Source organism: Nerophis ophidion, linkage group LG08 (assembly GCF_033978795.1).
Source record: "Nerophis ophidion isolate RoL-2023_Sa linkage group LG08, RoL_Noph_v1.0, whole genome shotgun sequence".
Lineage (NCBI taxonomy): Eukaryota > Metazoa > Chordata > Actinopteri > Syngnathiformes > Syngnathidae > Nerophis > Nerophis ophidion.
The window spans coordinates 23,161,975-23,176,911 of record NC_084618.1 but is presented as its reverse complement, the minus strand read 5'-3'; the positions used below and the strand labels follow the sequence as shown (position 1 = coordinate 23,176,911).

At 42.2% G+C, this 14,937-nt stretch overlaps 1 protein-coding gene across 2 annotated transcripts in view; it reads left to right on the top strand.

Moving 5' to 3' along the window:
- The window catches only part of LOC133557518 (collagen alpha-1(XI) chain-like), a 165,428-nt gene that overhangs the window by 68,948 nt on the left and 81,543 nt on the right, over window positions 1-14,937 (top strand). For both annotated transcript variants that reach the window (XM_061908012.1, XM_061908010.1), the window contains exons 5-12: window positions 3,882-4,013; window positions 4,574-4,675; window positions 4,763-5,167; window positions 5,231-5,989; window positions 6,059-6,115; window positions 12,113-12,154; window positions 13,611-13,673; window positions 13,762-13,836. In XM_061908012.1, coding sequence (XP_061763996.1) covers window positions 3,882-4,013; window positions 4,574-4,675; window positions 4,763-5,167; window positions 5,231-5,989; window positions 6,059-6,115; window positions 12,113-12,154; window positions 13,611-13,673; window positions 13,762-13,836 — 1,635 coding nt within the window. The remainder of the gene's footprint in view (window positions 1-3,881; window positions 4,014-4,573; window positions 4,676-4,762; window positions 5,168-5,230; window positions 5,990-6,058; window positions 6,116-12,112; window positions 12,155-13,610; window positions 13,674-13,761; window positions 13,837-14,937) is intronic.

The window sequence follows — 14,937 nt, the reverse complement described above, 5'->3', positions numbered from 1 at the left end:
CAATAAGAGGACATCCACCAACGTGAAGTCTAGTTTTAATACATTTAGAAACACTTTAGAGAGATCTTGGACTTAACTAGACTGGCTGACTTAGACCATGCGTTGGCAATTTGAAGTATTTAACCAGTTGTAATTGTAGCTGCTTACTATTATTATCCCCCTCACCAAAAAACAACTAATAGCTGTAAGTATTTATAAGTGTAACTTACTCACTGACTGCTTCATTAGCTACGGAAGTTTTATAGAGAATGAGGCAATACTGCAACCGTTTAAATCTTGACTATTGCCAGCCCAATTGTCGACGGTTACCGTGGGAACGGGCAGATATTGTGTAATTTTTTTTTGCGAGGGATGCTTGAAGCCTCCCGGCTCGCGCGTCTGCCAGTCTGGAAGGAGGACAGACAGAGAAAGCGAACAACTTCAGCACATACTTTCCAAATGATGCCGGTTCTGTTCTCCTCTCGCTCCCTTCACCCCTTTGCGAGTTTAGTCTGATTTTGATTTTCCTGCCGACGGGAGGCGTGCTGGGTTTTCAGTGCGAGCCAAGCCGGTCGAGCCAGAATAATAAAAACGTGTAAAAGGAAGAAGAAGAAAAAAAAAAAGACTTCTCCCAAATGCTTTTCAATAGACTTTACGTCGCACGTCAACACTTTTTACTATTCTGACCACAAAATTTTATCAAAATTCTAACTGTGTTGTTTGATTTTATGCCAGTCAAATATTTGCTACAACAGCTCATACTCTGTGTTTATAAAAAACGACAAAATCCACCTCTGTGTGTGATAATGCGCAAAAGAAACCCCAGCTGAATGTACGGTAAGATCCATAGTGGTTAGGGAGTTGTGAAGCCCAGACCAGTACTACTTACCGTACCCCAAAGTGGTTTGTGGTATGGTCTCTGTGATGGATGTCGTGGTCACCGAAACAAACGTCCACACCTCTTAGTGGCTTGTAGCATTTCTCACTCCCAGTGTCCTTTAGAGACAAAATCATTACAGGATCAGCGTTCTTGGCGTATTGTAGTCAAGTTCTTGTTGTTTAAAATGGTGCCATGAGTTCTGATAGTAAGCGTGGGCAGGTTCAGGAATAGAAGCCAAACCGGGGGTCGCACTCTGGAAATAGTGACGGTCAGTCCTGGAACATGATGTCATCCAGAGGTATCATTTTTGGCGTTGCAGATTTTGTGTGATACCATAAGAAAAAACACTGATAGAAACCTGTTACTAATTCAGGTTGATTTGAGATGGTCCACTCTGGCTGACGTTAGCATTGGACAGCAATGAAAAATATAATCATCTTGTCCTGTTGTCCTTGTCCTTAAATGCACGTACAACATCTGAACCAAAGTATGTGTCACACTTTTCCATACTTGTGGCCTAATGGTTGGAACGATGGCCTTTCCAACATGGACAATTAAGAGACTTTCTCTAACTCGTGTCAGATGTTTTCACCGTTTCAGCGAGCCCTATCCTCTTGTGCCCCCTCAGCACTTTCTGTGTAAGAGTTCCATCAGTTTGGGGGGGAAAGCCAAACACTAGGACTGGTACAGGGGGCCAACCTGCGATCCGGTTTCCTTAAAGAACAGGAAATGGGAATACGGCCGCCGGTAGTCCGTAGAGACGCGGGATTAAAATCTTTAGCAGACTGCGGTGGGGATGGTTAAGGTGAGGCTGCGTGGTTAAAGTGGCTTCCCAGAGCGGCCTGTTACTGTTGGCGTTGATTTGGAAGTGGGGGGGGCTGCCATCCAGCTGCAGTCTGCAGGGGAAACATGCAATGTTTCAGCATGTATTTAAAAGGGACAGTAACGCAAACTTTCGCTTGGCCTGCCGCCACCGTGCCCCGAGCTTGGCTTTAAGAACTGGCCCGGCGCCGAGGCTTGTGAGTGTGTCAATATTCACTTACAAAAAATGCAGTCTGGACCTCCCAGGGTGCTCCTTGCTCTGTGGGGCCACCTCCCCCTAGCACCTCCACCACATGTGTCAGGGAGATTTAACTTACTTAAGCTGATAGGTGAAGCGTAAAAAGGTAAACAAGGGCATTTTTAGAGAGAAACCATTGGGACTCTCGGGCAAAACAACAACGTGGAAGGGACACCGCATGAGATTGCAGAAGGTTCACGTTGCAACACTGCAAAAGCACATATCATGCAAATCATCACAACAGCACAGGCTGGAGTCCAGTGAGTCCGGCCTGAATGGCTTTGGGTCGGGTTCAGATGGAGACAGATGTTTGGCTGTGTTCCGAGAGAGGGGAGCTCTCTCCTGCCCCCACCCGGACACAAGCAGAACGGAGTGAGGTTTTTTTTTGTTTTTTTTTGTGGGACTCGGCAGTGTGTTTCCTCTCTGGTGTCGAAGAAATTTACACATCAATCATTGCATATGTGACATTTTCATCCACAGAGCTCTTTAAAAAGCAAATGAACACACACGACTCTATCACATTTCAGCGGGCTGCCAGCCGGACGTCAGCGTGAAATGTTGCGTTAGCATCCGCACAACAGCTGCATACATCAGGTCGCACGGAGCAGAGAGAGTAAGGAAATCAAAACTCGATTGTAAATCAGGACTTTGACTAGACTCATGTGGAGGTGTGACGACTGTAGATTCTACTAATGTGACGGTTTATATTCAATTTGCGGCAAGACATAAACTTAGATGTTTAGACATCCTGACAATGATTTTAGATTTAGATAAGGCAATGGAAAATGTGCGGCTTTGATAATAAATTCACTCCGTCACTCTCTGACAGCCACAGAGGCCAGCGAACGTGGTCACGTTGTTCCCGACAACAGCGCTCTAAGTCGTCGTGCTTCCAACCAAGTCTGAGCTCATTCTGAGATCCCCACGTCCCTTCTCAGTGCAGCTGTGATTCACCGCCTCAGCCAACGTAGCAGAAAAACAACGCACGCCGTCACCGATACTAATTCATCGCTTAATCTTCGAATTTAGAGGAATACATCGGACATTTAGACGTTTCCTGGGAGGTTTGTAGCTGGCAGTGACACTGCTTAGCAGCTACTTCATTCCTCCTGTCTCGGAGGAAATGTTGGGATTTATTTTCTCGCATCCAAAGTAAACGCTAGTGATAAGCCAAGGACAGAGCAGGAAACATCATCCTGAGGAGGACTATTAAAGGATCACATGGTTTCTGGTGTCCACTCGGCTTGTTTATGTGGGAGCTGTGCTTAAGGAGTCACAGCTGGCAAGGCCGCCATGATCCTAATTAAAACCATGGAACAATCTCGGGAGTCCGTTCTCATCCTTTGCCTCATTATTCCCTTTTCTGCGTTTGTTGATTCTGTATTGGAATGATGACATCACTGACTTTAAATGTGTGATGAGAACATGTTTGGACAGAAGTGATACAGCGACTTGTATAGCGCACACTCACACCCAGCTCCCTGTGTAGCCCGGGGATCCCACAGAGCCTTCGGTTTTTTTCTCCTCTCTCTCGCTTGCGCTTTCCCCTCTCCTGCTTGTTCACATCAATCTCACAAGTTCTGCCTTCCCTGTGTCAGCGTTCCTAAACAACCATATCACCGCCCCTTCCTTCTTCTGTAAGTTAAACGTGGACAACTCGTACCGTCTGCAGGTCTGCTCACGCTGCTAATCGCGCTGAGTGAGATCATCCATCTTGCACAATCAGCTGCGAGGCAATAATCACTCTTCAGAACCTCAGGACTCGGACCAATTATTAAAACATGGGCAGTAAACCAGCCTGCCGTTTTTTTGAAGTCAGACCCTTGCAAGTCCCTGACCTACTTTCAACAAGCAGATGTTGTGTTTTTATTTGTTGACATGCCGTCTTTTGGCTTTTTTTCCAAGCTTGTTTGTGTGAATGCTTGTAGTCTAAAACGCTTCCGGTTTCTTGTGGTTTTTCAGGGAGATATCCAGCAGCTAATGATTGTAGCAGACCACCGCGCTGCCTATGACTACTGCGAACACTACAGCCCCGACTGTGAGGTGGCGGTGCCCGACCAGCCGCAGAACCAAGACCCCAACACAGACGACTATGTGAGTGATGCCCTGTCCCGTCAGCCTATTGGTTCTTGCTGCTTGCTGGGTTCTAGGTTCCTTGACATACTATCTTACCTAGGATAAAACATTTTTTTATTTGATCTTGAATGCACATTACTCCTTACAAGCAAGAGCCTTTGGGTTCAGTTGTATCTGTTGTTTTTTTCCACTGTCCACTTCATTTCAGCTGACAAGGTCCAAAGGTTCATCATCAAGTTATGAGTTAGTTAATCATGATGATATATGGTGCCTGTCCACAGCTTAACTCCTCCACTTCACTCTTCCACCTATTCCACAGCTGTAATAAATACATTACACCCATACTAATTAACCTACAAGGTGCTAAAAGAAAGAGCAGCCACCTGACATTTAAGTGTGCGACATGAGCCATTCGTCATTCTGGGGTAACAAGTTAGGGCAGGAGCGTCCAGTAAAGGTTTCTACAAGTCTGGAGGCATTCCTGCACCTGATTGATGGCCTGTTTCGTCTTTATATGACTGATCCAGCACTATCACGTTGGATTTAGGAATTTCTCATTGTCTGTGTATTACCTTTAGAACACGGAGGAGGACAGCTACTATTATGAATACCCTTACTATGATGACGGAGATGGAAAAGCCCTTGAATCAACTGCCGACGCAGAGGAGAAGGAAGTTAAGGTAGATAATCCATAAATGGCTCATTCTGAAGAGGCTGTCTATATGTGCGCAATAAGTTGGACCAGTAAACACTGTTGGTGTTAACAGGTTACAGGTGTGGTTTCAAGAGATGACGTGAGGGTCGACCCTAATGGCAAAGTGACCACCATCATATCGAGCGCTTCCTCTTCTGGCTCATCTTCCGCTGGCTCGACCTCTTCTGGCTCGTCCTCTTCCGGCTCGTCGAGTAGCTCCTCGTCAACTGCCACAGGCGGAGGCAACGACGGCTCTGACAGCTATGACACCTACGGCAACTATGAAAACTACTACGACGAGTTGACGCCGGCGACCCCCGACAACGATGACGACTCCGGGCGTGTCACCTTCACCAGCACCGGCGGCAAACTAGACCTGGGAACGGCTGGAAAGATTGACCTGGGTGCAGGGAGCGCTGTGGAAACGAGGGTCGTACCGGGTGGCGGGGGAAGCTCCTTCACCATCAATAAAACCTCGGTAGGTTAACAAGAATGTTGACGGTGTTAACACTAGTTTCCACAATAACTTGTGTTTTCTTAGGCTGGAACTTCCTATGATGACTACAGCGATGGCTACGATTATGGAGTGGATAGCCACATAAACACCGGCGGAGGAGGCGGCAGTAGTCGCACAGTCACCATTGGTGGTGGTGGTGGAGGTAGCAGCAGCAGTGACACCATCAGCCTGGGTGGGGGAGGTAGCAGCGGCGGCAGCAGCAGAATCCATCTTGGTGGTGGCGGTAGCAGCAGCACAATCGACCTTGGTGTCGGAGGAGGCAGCAGCACAATTGGCCTTGGTGTCGGTGGTGGCAGCAGCACAATCGACCTCGGTGTCGGTGGTGGCAGCAGCACAATCGACCTTGGTGTCGGTGGTGGCAGCAGCACAATCGACCTTGGTGTCGGTGGTGGCAGCAGCACAATCGACCTTGGTGTCGGAGGGGGCAGCAGCAGTGGCACCATCACGCTAGGTGGTGGAGGCGGCAGAGCCAGCAGTAGTTCTACCATTACACAAGGAGGCGGTTCTGTATCTGTCGGTGGCGGTTCTGTCTCGGTGGGCGGATCTTCCACGACCGGCGGCGGATCAGCCCAAGCCGGCACTGGCGCCGGTGGCTCTATTGCCACCGGAACCGGTCTAGGCGTTGAGGGCGAAGACGACTACAAGGACCTGGACGGATTCAAAGAGGGGCTCATCACCGACTATACTGATTTGGAGGATACGTATGACAACTACGATGACATCGACTACCAAGATAAAGTTTCCAAAGGGCTTCCTGCTGAGACCAATGAGTATTACGAACAGGTAAAGAACACTGGGCAAAGGTCCGAAAAAAAAGATGTAACTAATGGCGCCATCATGTTTGCTGTGCAGGTTGACGGCGTTCGTGGCGAGAAGGGACAAAAGGGAGAGCCCGCTGTCATCGAGCCTGTAAGTATTGTTTGTTTGTGATCCATACGCATGCATCCAGACGAACAGCCTACAAGAGGCTTTGGCCACCAGGACTCAATGTAAACATTTGGATTGCAAACAGAACGCGGGCTGTGTCTAAACACGGAGAGAAAAGGGAAAGTGTGCAACAAAGAAATCCCTCGAAGCCGCTCTTTTCTTTTACCCCGGCTTTTGCATAGATAGGCCGACCAAACTCATGAAGTCGTCGTGTGCAGGTGAAGTCACCGAAGAAGGCCGGTCAAGTTGAGCCGCGGCAGCTGTAGGACTGCCAAACAAGATGTCACAAAGTATACACGCATCCGTGACTGAGCGTCTTCTTATTTACATTGGAGGGACAGAAAAAGGAACTTGTGTTTAGGTTCACCTCTCCGAGATGGGCTCGGAGACAATAGCCAGCCTTGCGACAGATGTTGCCACTCACGGTCGGCTTTGCCAGCGCACACGAACGTCTCATCCCGCGAGCGTCACTCGAAGACATTTCATGAGGCAAATATTCAGAGGGTGGTCCATGGTATACCGCTGAGGTCACATAGTTGGTGTCCAACAGGGGTACGCTTGATTTACAGTCGGCCGTCTGCCATGGAGATTATATTAATTCATTGTCTAGAATTTAGTCATAGTTTTTTTCATTTGGACCATTAGGGTCAATTTTTCCTTTCAGTAGAGCCATAGATACCATCACACAAAACAATACACCAATATTTATTTTTTTCAAAATCGTCAGTACCGAATACCGTACAACACTTTTCTTTCGGCGAGCAGCTTTATTTCTCACCGCCTGTCTTAAAAAATATGATCTCGTGTTTCCATATATTTACTTATTTGTAGAAGTTTGTCACAAATTCAGATTTGGCGCTTCCGGTTGGCCCTTACTCATAAACACGTGAAAATGGAAGTGTGACATAACTTCACAACACACCTCACACCTACCCGTTTTTGCCCGAGAATAAGACGTAGCAGAAATGACCTGTGATGCACTTTGGCCGCTTTGTTGCTATATTTAGCAAGAAGAGGTACATATTAAAGGTAACAGAGTTTTATGTCGCCTCATTTAAACACAAATCGAATACGAGCGGTCAGGAAAGCTTTTGTTGCGCGAGTGAGAGTGGAGATCCGCCACCACAAGCCCACACACAAAAAAATACTGGGTTATTTTTGACAACCCAATTTATGAGTTGCTAGTGTTGGGTTAAGTTATTTTTATGAATAGCAATCCAAGGGTATTATTTTAACTCAATATCTGGGTTTTCAAAATTATGAACCACTTTTGGGTTGGTTTTCAATGAATAACCCATTTTTGGGTAAAGGGCTTTTTTTATTTTTAAAGTTACTTTTTTCTTGAAGGAAATTTTCTATGGATTAATCTCAACCCATAATTCAACCCAATAGTTTGGTTGGGAATAACCCAAAATTAAGTTATCATAACTCAACTTTTTGGTTAAATAATTCAAGTTGCGTTGAAAAAATTTACCCAAAATGTTGCGTTAAAATCAGGGATAAGTCCTTTTCTGAACCAGCAGTTGGGTTTAAAATGGGTTATCTTTTAAACCCAACATTTTTTAGTGTGTAGAAAGCCTCCAGAAGCATGTTTAAGCCCACTTTATAAATTTAGTGCCAAGAAAACCCAGCTGAGAGAGACTCTTGTCGTTTGAAAACCACGGGTTTGCTTATTTTAAGGGTTTTTGCTGAGCCCAGCTCTTTTTTTATGGGCACATTGTGGAAATAAAACAAGCTGAAACGTTGACACTAATAATAAAAACAAAACAAAAGCAGTGGTGTTTAATTATCATTAGCCTACTTCATTACAAATGACATATTGAAAGAATATTAAGAACAATGGTGTTTGTTTTATTTACCTGATGGCTCCACATCACTGTTCTTATCGTTACTCATGAACATATTTATAAGCACAACATTTTTTGTTTTGATATACCTGGAGTTGATAGAACACTGCTGTTCTATTTTTGAGTGTGTAGTGACCGCTTGGCAACTGATACTGCAATTTAAAAGATGTTGAAGCACATTGATCTTCAATACTGGACACTTTGAAACGCTTTTCAATAATGTAGTGGATTTAAGGCTGCGTTCACAGTGCAAGATAGTTAATTCGGGATTTTTCACCAAATCCGATTTTTTTTACATACCCGTTCACGTTACGATAAGATTGGGTGTCACTTTGCATCACAAAAAAATGCGACGTCTAATGCGAACGTGCTCTGACCCGCATGACGTCACACGTGCTGCATTGTTTACGGCCATGGCTCCGATTGTGGTCGGTTTCAGTCCTGGCGCATTTTTGGCAATTTCAATGATTTTGTGCAATCAATATCAAGATTTTCTGAACCCGATTATTGTGCGTGGAAAATTAGGAAGGAAGAGAGCAAACATTTTGGCTTTTGCAGTTTTGTAGGACATTTGAAGTTTGCTCCGGAGCAGTCGGAGACAGAAGTGGTGGAATATTGACGCGAGTTCCTGAAACATTTTATTTTCGGATATTTTCTACTCATTTGTCAACTGTTTATTTTTAACTTATCGCTTTTTGGTTACGTATTAGTCGGATAAAAGCGACTCGATCTTTCAGACTGCAGTCACATTTGATACATATCTGATTAAGGCCTCGTTCACACTGCAGGTCAATTCCAATTTTTTTGTTGCCTGTATGTGACCTGTATCGGGTTTTAATGTCAGTGTGAACAGTACAATTCCGGAGTTTTCATATTGGACCCAGGCCTCTTTCTTATGTGGAAAATAAATCATCAAAATGCGATATGCGTTATAATTATTCGCCAGAATACACAGTTACAAATACCGTATTTTTCGGACTATAAGTCGCAGTTTTTTTCATAGTTTGGCCGGGGGTGGGACTTATACTCAGGAGCGACTCATGTGTGAAATTATTACTAGACGTATAATATTTCATCGGATTTAGCAATTACAAGTGACAGATTGTTTGGTAAACTTATAGCATGTTCTATATGTTATAGTTATTTGAATGACTTACCATAATATGTTACGTTAACATACCAGGCACCTTCTCAGTTGGTTATTTATGCGTCATATAACGTACACTTATTCAGCCTGTTGTTCACTATTCTTTATTTTTTTTAAATTGCCTGTCAAATGTCTTTTCTTGGTGTTGGGTTTTATCAGAAAAATTTCCCCCAAAAATGCGACTTATATATGTTTTTTTCCTTCTTTATTATGCATTCACGGCAGGTGCGACTTATACTCCGGAGCGACTTATACTCCAAAAAATACGGTAGTATAAATAGTTGACTACGGAGCAGAAAAACAGGTCAAAAGAAAATGTTTTGGGAACTCACTGGAAATTTCCACCGCTTCTGTCGCCGACATCGAAGCAAAATATCCCTTATAACTGCCAAAAAATGCTGAGTTTGATTGCACAAAACCCTTGATATTGCCACAGATCCGCCAGGACTGAGACCGACTGGAGTTGAAGCCATGTTTACTTCCGTAAACACTTCAGTGCATGCGTCGTGCAGGTCAGGTTGCATTCACATTAGAAATCCCTTTTTTTTTTTTAAATGAAAAATATGAATTGGACACTCGGCCGTGCAGTGTGAACGTTTCGTACGAAAGAGGCCTTTACTGTTCACGTTCACATAAAAAAATCTGATACGTCACACATGGGAAAAAATATCAGTTAGCCTGCATTGTGCACAAACACAAGTACATGGATTCCGTTTTTGTGTTTTTTCATTCGCAATGTCGACTTGGATATTGGTATCGACTGCTGAAATTGTGGTGTGCCAACACTAATGTGCTAAAATTGGGTATATATAGTGCAGGCCCAAAGTTTGGATACACCTTCTCATTCAATGCGTTTTCTTTATTTTGATGACTATTGTAGATTGTCACTGAAGTAATCAAAACTATGAATAAACACATGTGGAGTTATGTACTTAGAGCAACAAAAAATACTAACCATCAAGAGTTTTACCATGGTTTATAATTAATACTAGAAGTGTGATTCTTTGGACACCTAACAATTTCATCCAATTCGATTCAGAATTGATTGTCAATTCAACACGATTCTAGATTTTAACCGATGATAATAATGTACTATTGGGTTTAAGACTTAAGAGTTAATCTTTTTCAAAACAATAGCTTTTTTTGATTTCATGGAAATGGCCCAAAATGGAATTTAAAAAAAATGTATTTTAATATGCAGTACAGGCCAAAAGTTTGGACACACCTTCTCATTCAATGCGTTTTCTTTATTTTCATGACTATTTACATTGTAGATTGTCACTAAAGGCATCAAAACTATGAATGACCACATGTGGAGTTATGTACTTAACAAAAAAAGGTGAAATCACTGAAAACATGTTTTATATTCTCGTTTCTTTAAAATAGCCACCCTTTGTTCGGATTACTTTTTCGCATACTCTTGGCTTCTTCTCGATTTGTGATCATTTGTGAGGGCACCAAAGGGGGTTCTGTGTGTGTGTTGGGCACCTCACGATTCGATTACGCTTATGATTCAGGTGCTACGATTCAATTAAAAATCAATGAATATATTTATTTATTTATATATATATATATATATATATATATATATATATATATATATATATATATATATATATATATATATATATATATATATATACAGTACAGGCCAAAAGTTGGGACACACCCACTCATTTCAATGCATTTTCTTTATTTTCATGACTATTTACATTGCAGATTGTCACTGAAGGCATCAAAACTATGACATCTGTGAAGTGAAGTGAAAAACCACTTCAGGTGACTAGTTTTTGAAGCTCATCGAGAGAATACCAAGAGTGTGCATGGCAGTAACCAGAGCAAAGGGTTGCTATTTTGAAGAAACTACAATATCAAACCTTTTTTAGTTATTTCGACTTTTTTTTTTAAGTATATAACTCCACATGTGTTCATTTATAGTTTTGATGCCTTCAGTGACAATCTACAATGTAAATAGTCATGAAAATAAAGAAAACACATTGAAATGAGAAGGTGTGTCCAAACTGTTGGCCTGTACTGTTTATGAAAATTTATTTTTTGGGGGCCATTTCCATGAAATCAAAACAAGCTATTCTAACCTGTAGCTTGTTTTGAAAAAGTTTCACTCGAAATCTTATACCAAATAGTACAATATTATCATCGGTTTTAAATCTAGAATCGTGTTGAATTGACAATCAATTCTGAATCGAATTGGATGAGATTGTTTGGTGCCCAAAGAACCAAACTTTTGGCCTTTACTGCTTTGAATTACTGCCGGGTCAAACTCGCTTCGCAAAATAATTAGCGTATGCTTAGTATTACCGCCTGGTCAAACTCGTGACCTCACGGGTGACACTTCCCCTGTCATCATTTTCAAAATGGAGGAGGCTGATTTCAATACCGGTAATTTGAAATCGCATAAAGGGAAGAAGATTAAGAGCTATTCAGTAGGATTTAACATCCAAGCTTACATCACACTCACATTTTTAATGCATGACTTTGGTAAGTGCCGGAGTGAGAAGGGGTTTTAAAATAATTAGCGCATGCTTACTTTTACCGCATGCCTTTGGTAAGCGCAGGAGTGAGAAGAGGTTTTAAATCAACTAGCGCCCCGGCGGCAATTGAAGGAAATACAGTATATAAATATATATGGTTATTATGTACGACGACGCAATTTCAAACTTCAAATCCAGCAAACCACCGCCACGGAGTGCACCGTCGAGTCCACCTAGAAGGTTGCGACGCATGCACGCACACGTTCGGACGCCACATGCACAATCACGGTTCGAGATCTGCTCGCCGCTTCCAAATGAATCATCTCGCGCTTCCCGTGTCGGAGAGCGCCGCCGGGCTTTTCACCAGCAGCTGAAGCAAAGTGACAGGCAGGAATGCGCGTCCAAAGTGTTGAGGAACAAACGCATGTCTTAATGAGGAGGCGGGAACGTGCGTCCTGAATAACTGGCCGATTCCTGTGCTTGTGCGTTTCAGGGAATGCTTATGGAGGGTCCGCCTGGGCCTGAGGGGCCAGCAGTAAGTCAACCCGCCTGAAGACCGTCCTCAACATCTCCATTTCTCCTAGCTATTGGCTCTCCATGTTGCTCTTCCACTCTTCCGTTGAAAGAAACAAACAAAAAAAAAAGTTAATGCCTTCCTGTGCAAACCCCTCGCTGCGTCGAAGGGCGTGTCCGGCAGCTTTTCCCAGATGACCGAGGGACTTGCCCAGATGTTAATTATTTAGGTCATTTCTTTTAAGGCACGGGTGTCCAAAGTGTGGCCCGGGGGCCATTTGCGGCCCGCAGGTCATTTTTTAACGGCTCCACGGTACATTTTAAAAATACGATTGAAATAAATGAAAACATAAAAAGTGGTATAAAAGAGCAAATGTAAAATGTAACAGGAACATTTTTGCAATGTTTACTCTAATAACACAAAGCTGCCATGCAGGCGGTTTCTTTTTTTTTTTTTTTAATGATAAGTGAATCAAAATCAATGTCATTATGAATTATTGACCTATTCAAGGCTCCAATTACGTCACATTGAATATAATATATCACTTTGAGATATTTTTTGGGGCAAATGTTGGATATTTGGTGTTTGCCATATAAAAAACTGAGCTGTTTTTTTTTTAAAGAATGGCCTAAAACGAAGCAACAAAAAACATAAACAACAAAAAAACTTATAATTGACGGATGGATCTGAAGTTGATCTCGAGACCATTGTGTGAACTGTAAACAGTAAAAAAAAAAGTCATAATTTATTTTTTAACACTTTAATGAGTAGGACACTTTTGGATCAGTGTGTTTTGTTTTTAAGAGCCATTGCACAAAAAATAATACTGAATTAAAATCAATGGAGTTATGAGTTTTTGACATTTTTACGGCTCCAATTATTATATAATCTCAAATATTCTACTTGAAAATGTTATTGGGTGAAAATATTGCATATGTTGTGTTTTTTCCATAAAAAAACATGGTTTTCTTTGACAAAAAAAGAGCATACAACTAAAATCTTTTAAAATGACAGATAGACCTAATGTTGATCTAGAGATTTAAAACTTGAATAATAATAAAAATAATAATACTGAATAATGACACTTTAACATTTTATTTTTACCAAAACCCTTCGGGGTCCCCGGGATCAAGCCTGAGTGGAGGCCTCAATGTATATTTTTTTATACATACATTGTATTGGTTTTTAAAATAAGTGGCCCCCGCTTGCTGTGATTTTCAGTGTGCGGCCCTCAGTGGAAAAAGTTTGGACACCCCTGTTTTAAGGGGCCGTTGCTCCTGACACCCTGCACAGATGGAGCCCTGCAGAAGGAAAACAAAGAGCGCCCCACAAAGGGATGCGCCGCTCTCATGTTGCCTCACGCATTCCTTTCCCACATGTGCGACTGCTTCGCTGATTGAAACATCTTGTGCTGCAAATAAATTACGCTTCCTGGTGTACACATGAGAGTCTAATAGGATCTTTTGCTTACAAATAGGGTCTTCCCGGACCCCCGGGTCCCTCTGGGTCACCAGGCACTCCAGGAGATATAGGCGAGAGGGTGAGTGGAAGAAGGGTTTTGGAGCTCGGGTGGTCTAAGCTACGGTGGTTTGTGGAGTGACATGTTCCCCTAAACCCTCACCCATCAGGGCCTACCGGGTCGTGCTGGTCTTCCTGGTGCCGATGGTCTGCCAGGACCCCCTGGCACTGTCCTCATGCTGCCTGTAAGTACAATACACAATACAACACAACAAGTAATTAATAGTCACCTCTTTCAAACTGTAAAAGTAAGCCTTATTCCACAAAGTTTGAACTATTGACTTTTAATCCTTACTTTTATGTCACTTTGACATGCTCTGTTGGGAGGTTTCCTATTGTGTGCAGCAATCAAAGTTGGGTTTTAGCAGCCCCTTGTGGTGCGTGTCATATCAACAACACCCAGGACTTAAAATATCTTTCTTTAACCGTACATCTCAATCATAAATGTTGGTGCTTAATATGTTAACTTTTTTTTGGCCAATTTTGCCGCCGCACACCTCAGAGTCCTATACTGTCCGCTAACTGTTAGCATGTTAACATTAGCGCGCTAACATTAGCATGCTAACTTTTTCAGCCGATTTTGCGTTTTTTTCCACCGCATATAACTTGGTACTTGACATATGCTGTTATAACTGTTTTAGCCAATTTTGGAACCGTACACCTTAGAGCAGGGGTCACCAACGCGGTGCCCGCGGGCATCAGGTCGCCCAAAAGGACCAGATGAGTCGCTTGGTGGCCTGTTCTAAAAATAGCTCAAATAGCAGCACTTACCAGTGAGCTGCCTCTATTTTTTAAATTGTATTTATTTACTAGCAAGCTGGTCTCGCTTTGCTCCACATTTTGAATTCTAAGAGACAAAACTCAAATAGAATTTGAAAATCCAAGAAAATATTTTAAAGACTTGGTCTTCACTTGTTTAAATAAATTCATTTATTTTTTTACTTTGCTTCTTATAACTTTCAGAAAGACAATTTTAGAGAAAAAATACAACCTTAAAAATGATTTTAGGATTTTTAAACACATATAAATTTTTACCTTTTAAATTCCTTCCTCTTCTTTCCTGAAAATTTAAATCAATGTTCAAGTAAAAAAAATGTTTTTATTGTAAAGAATAATAAATACACTTTAATTTAATTCTTCATTTTAGCTTCTGTTTTTTCAACAAAGAATATTTGTGAAATATTTCTTCAAACTTATTATGATTAAAATTCAGAAAAAGTATTCTGGCAAATCTAGAAAATCTGTAGAATCAAATTTAAATCTTTATTCAAAGTCTTTTGAATTTC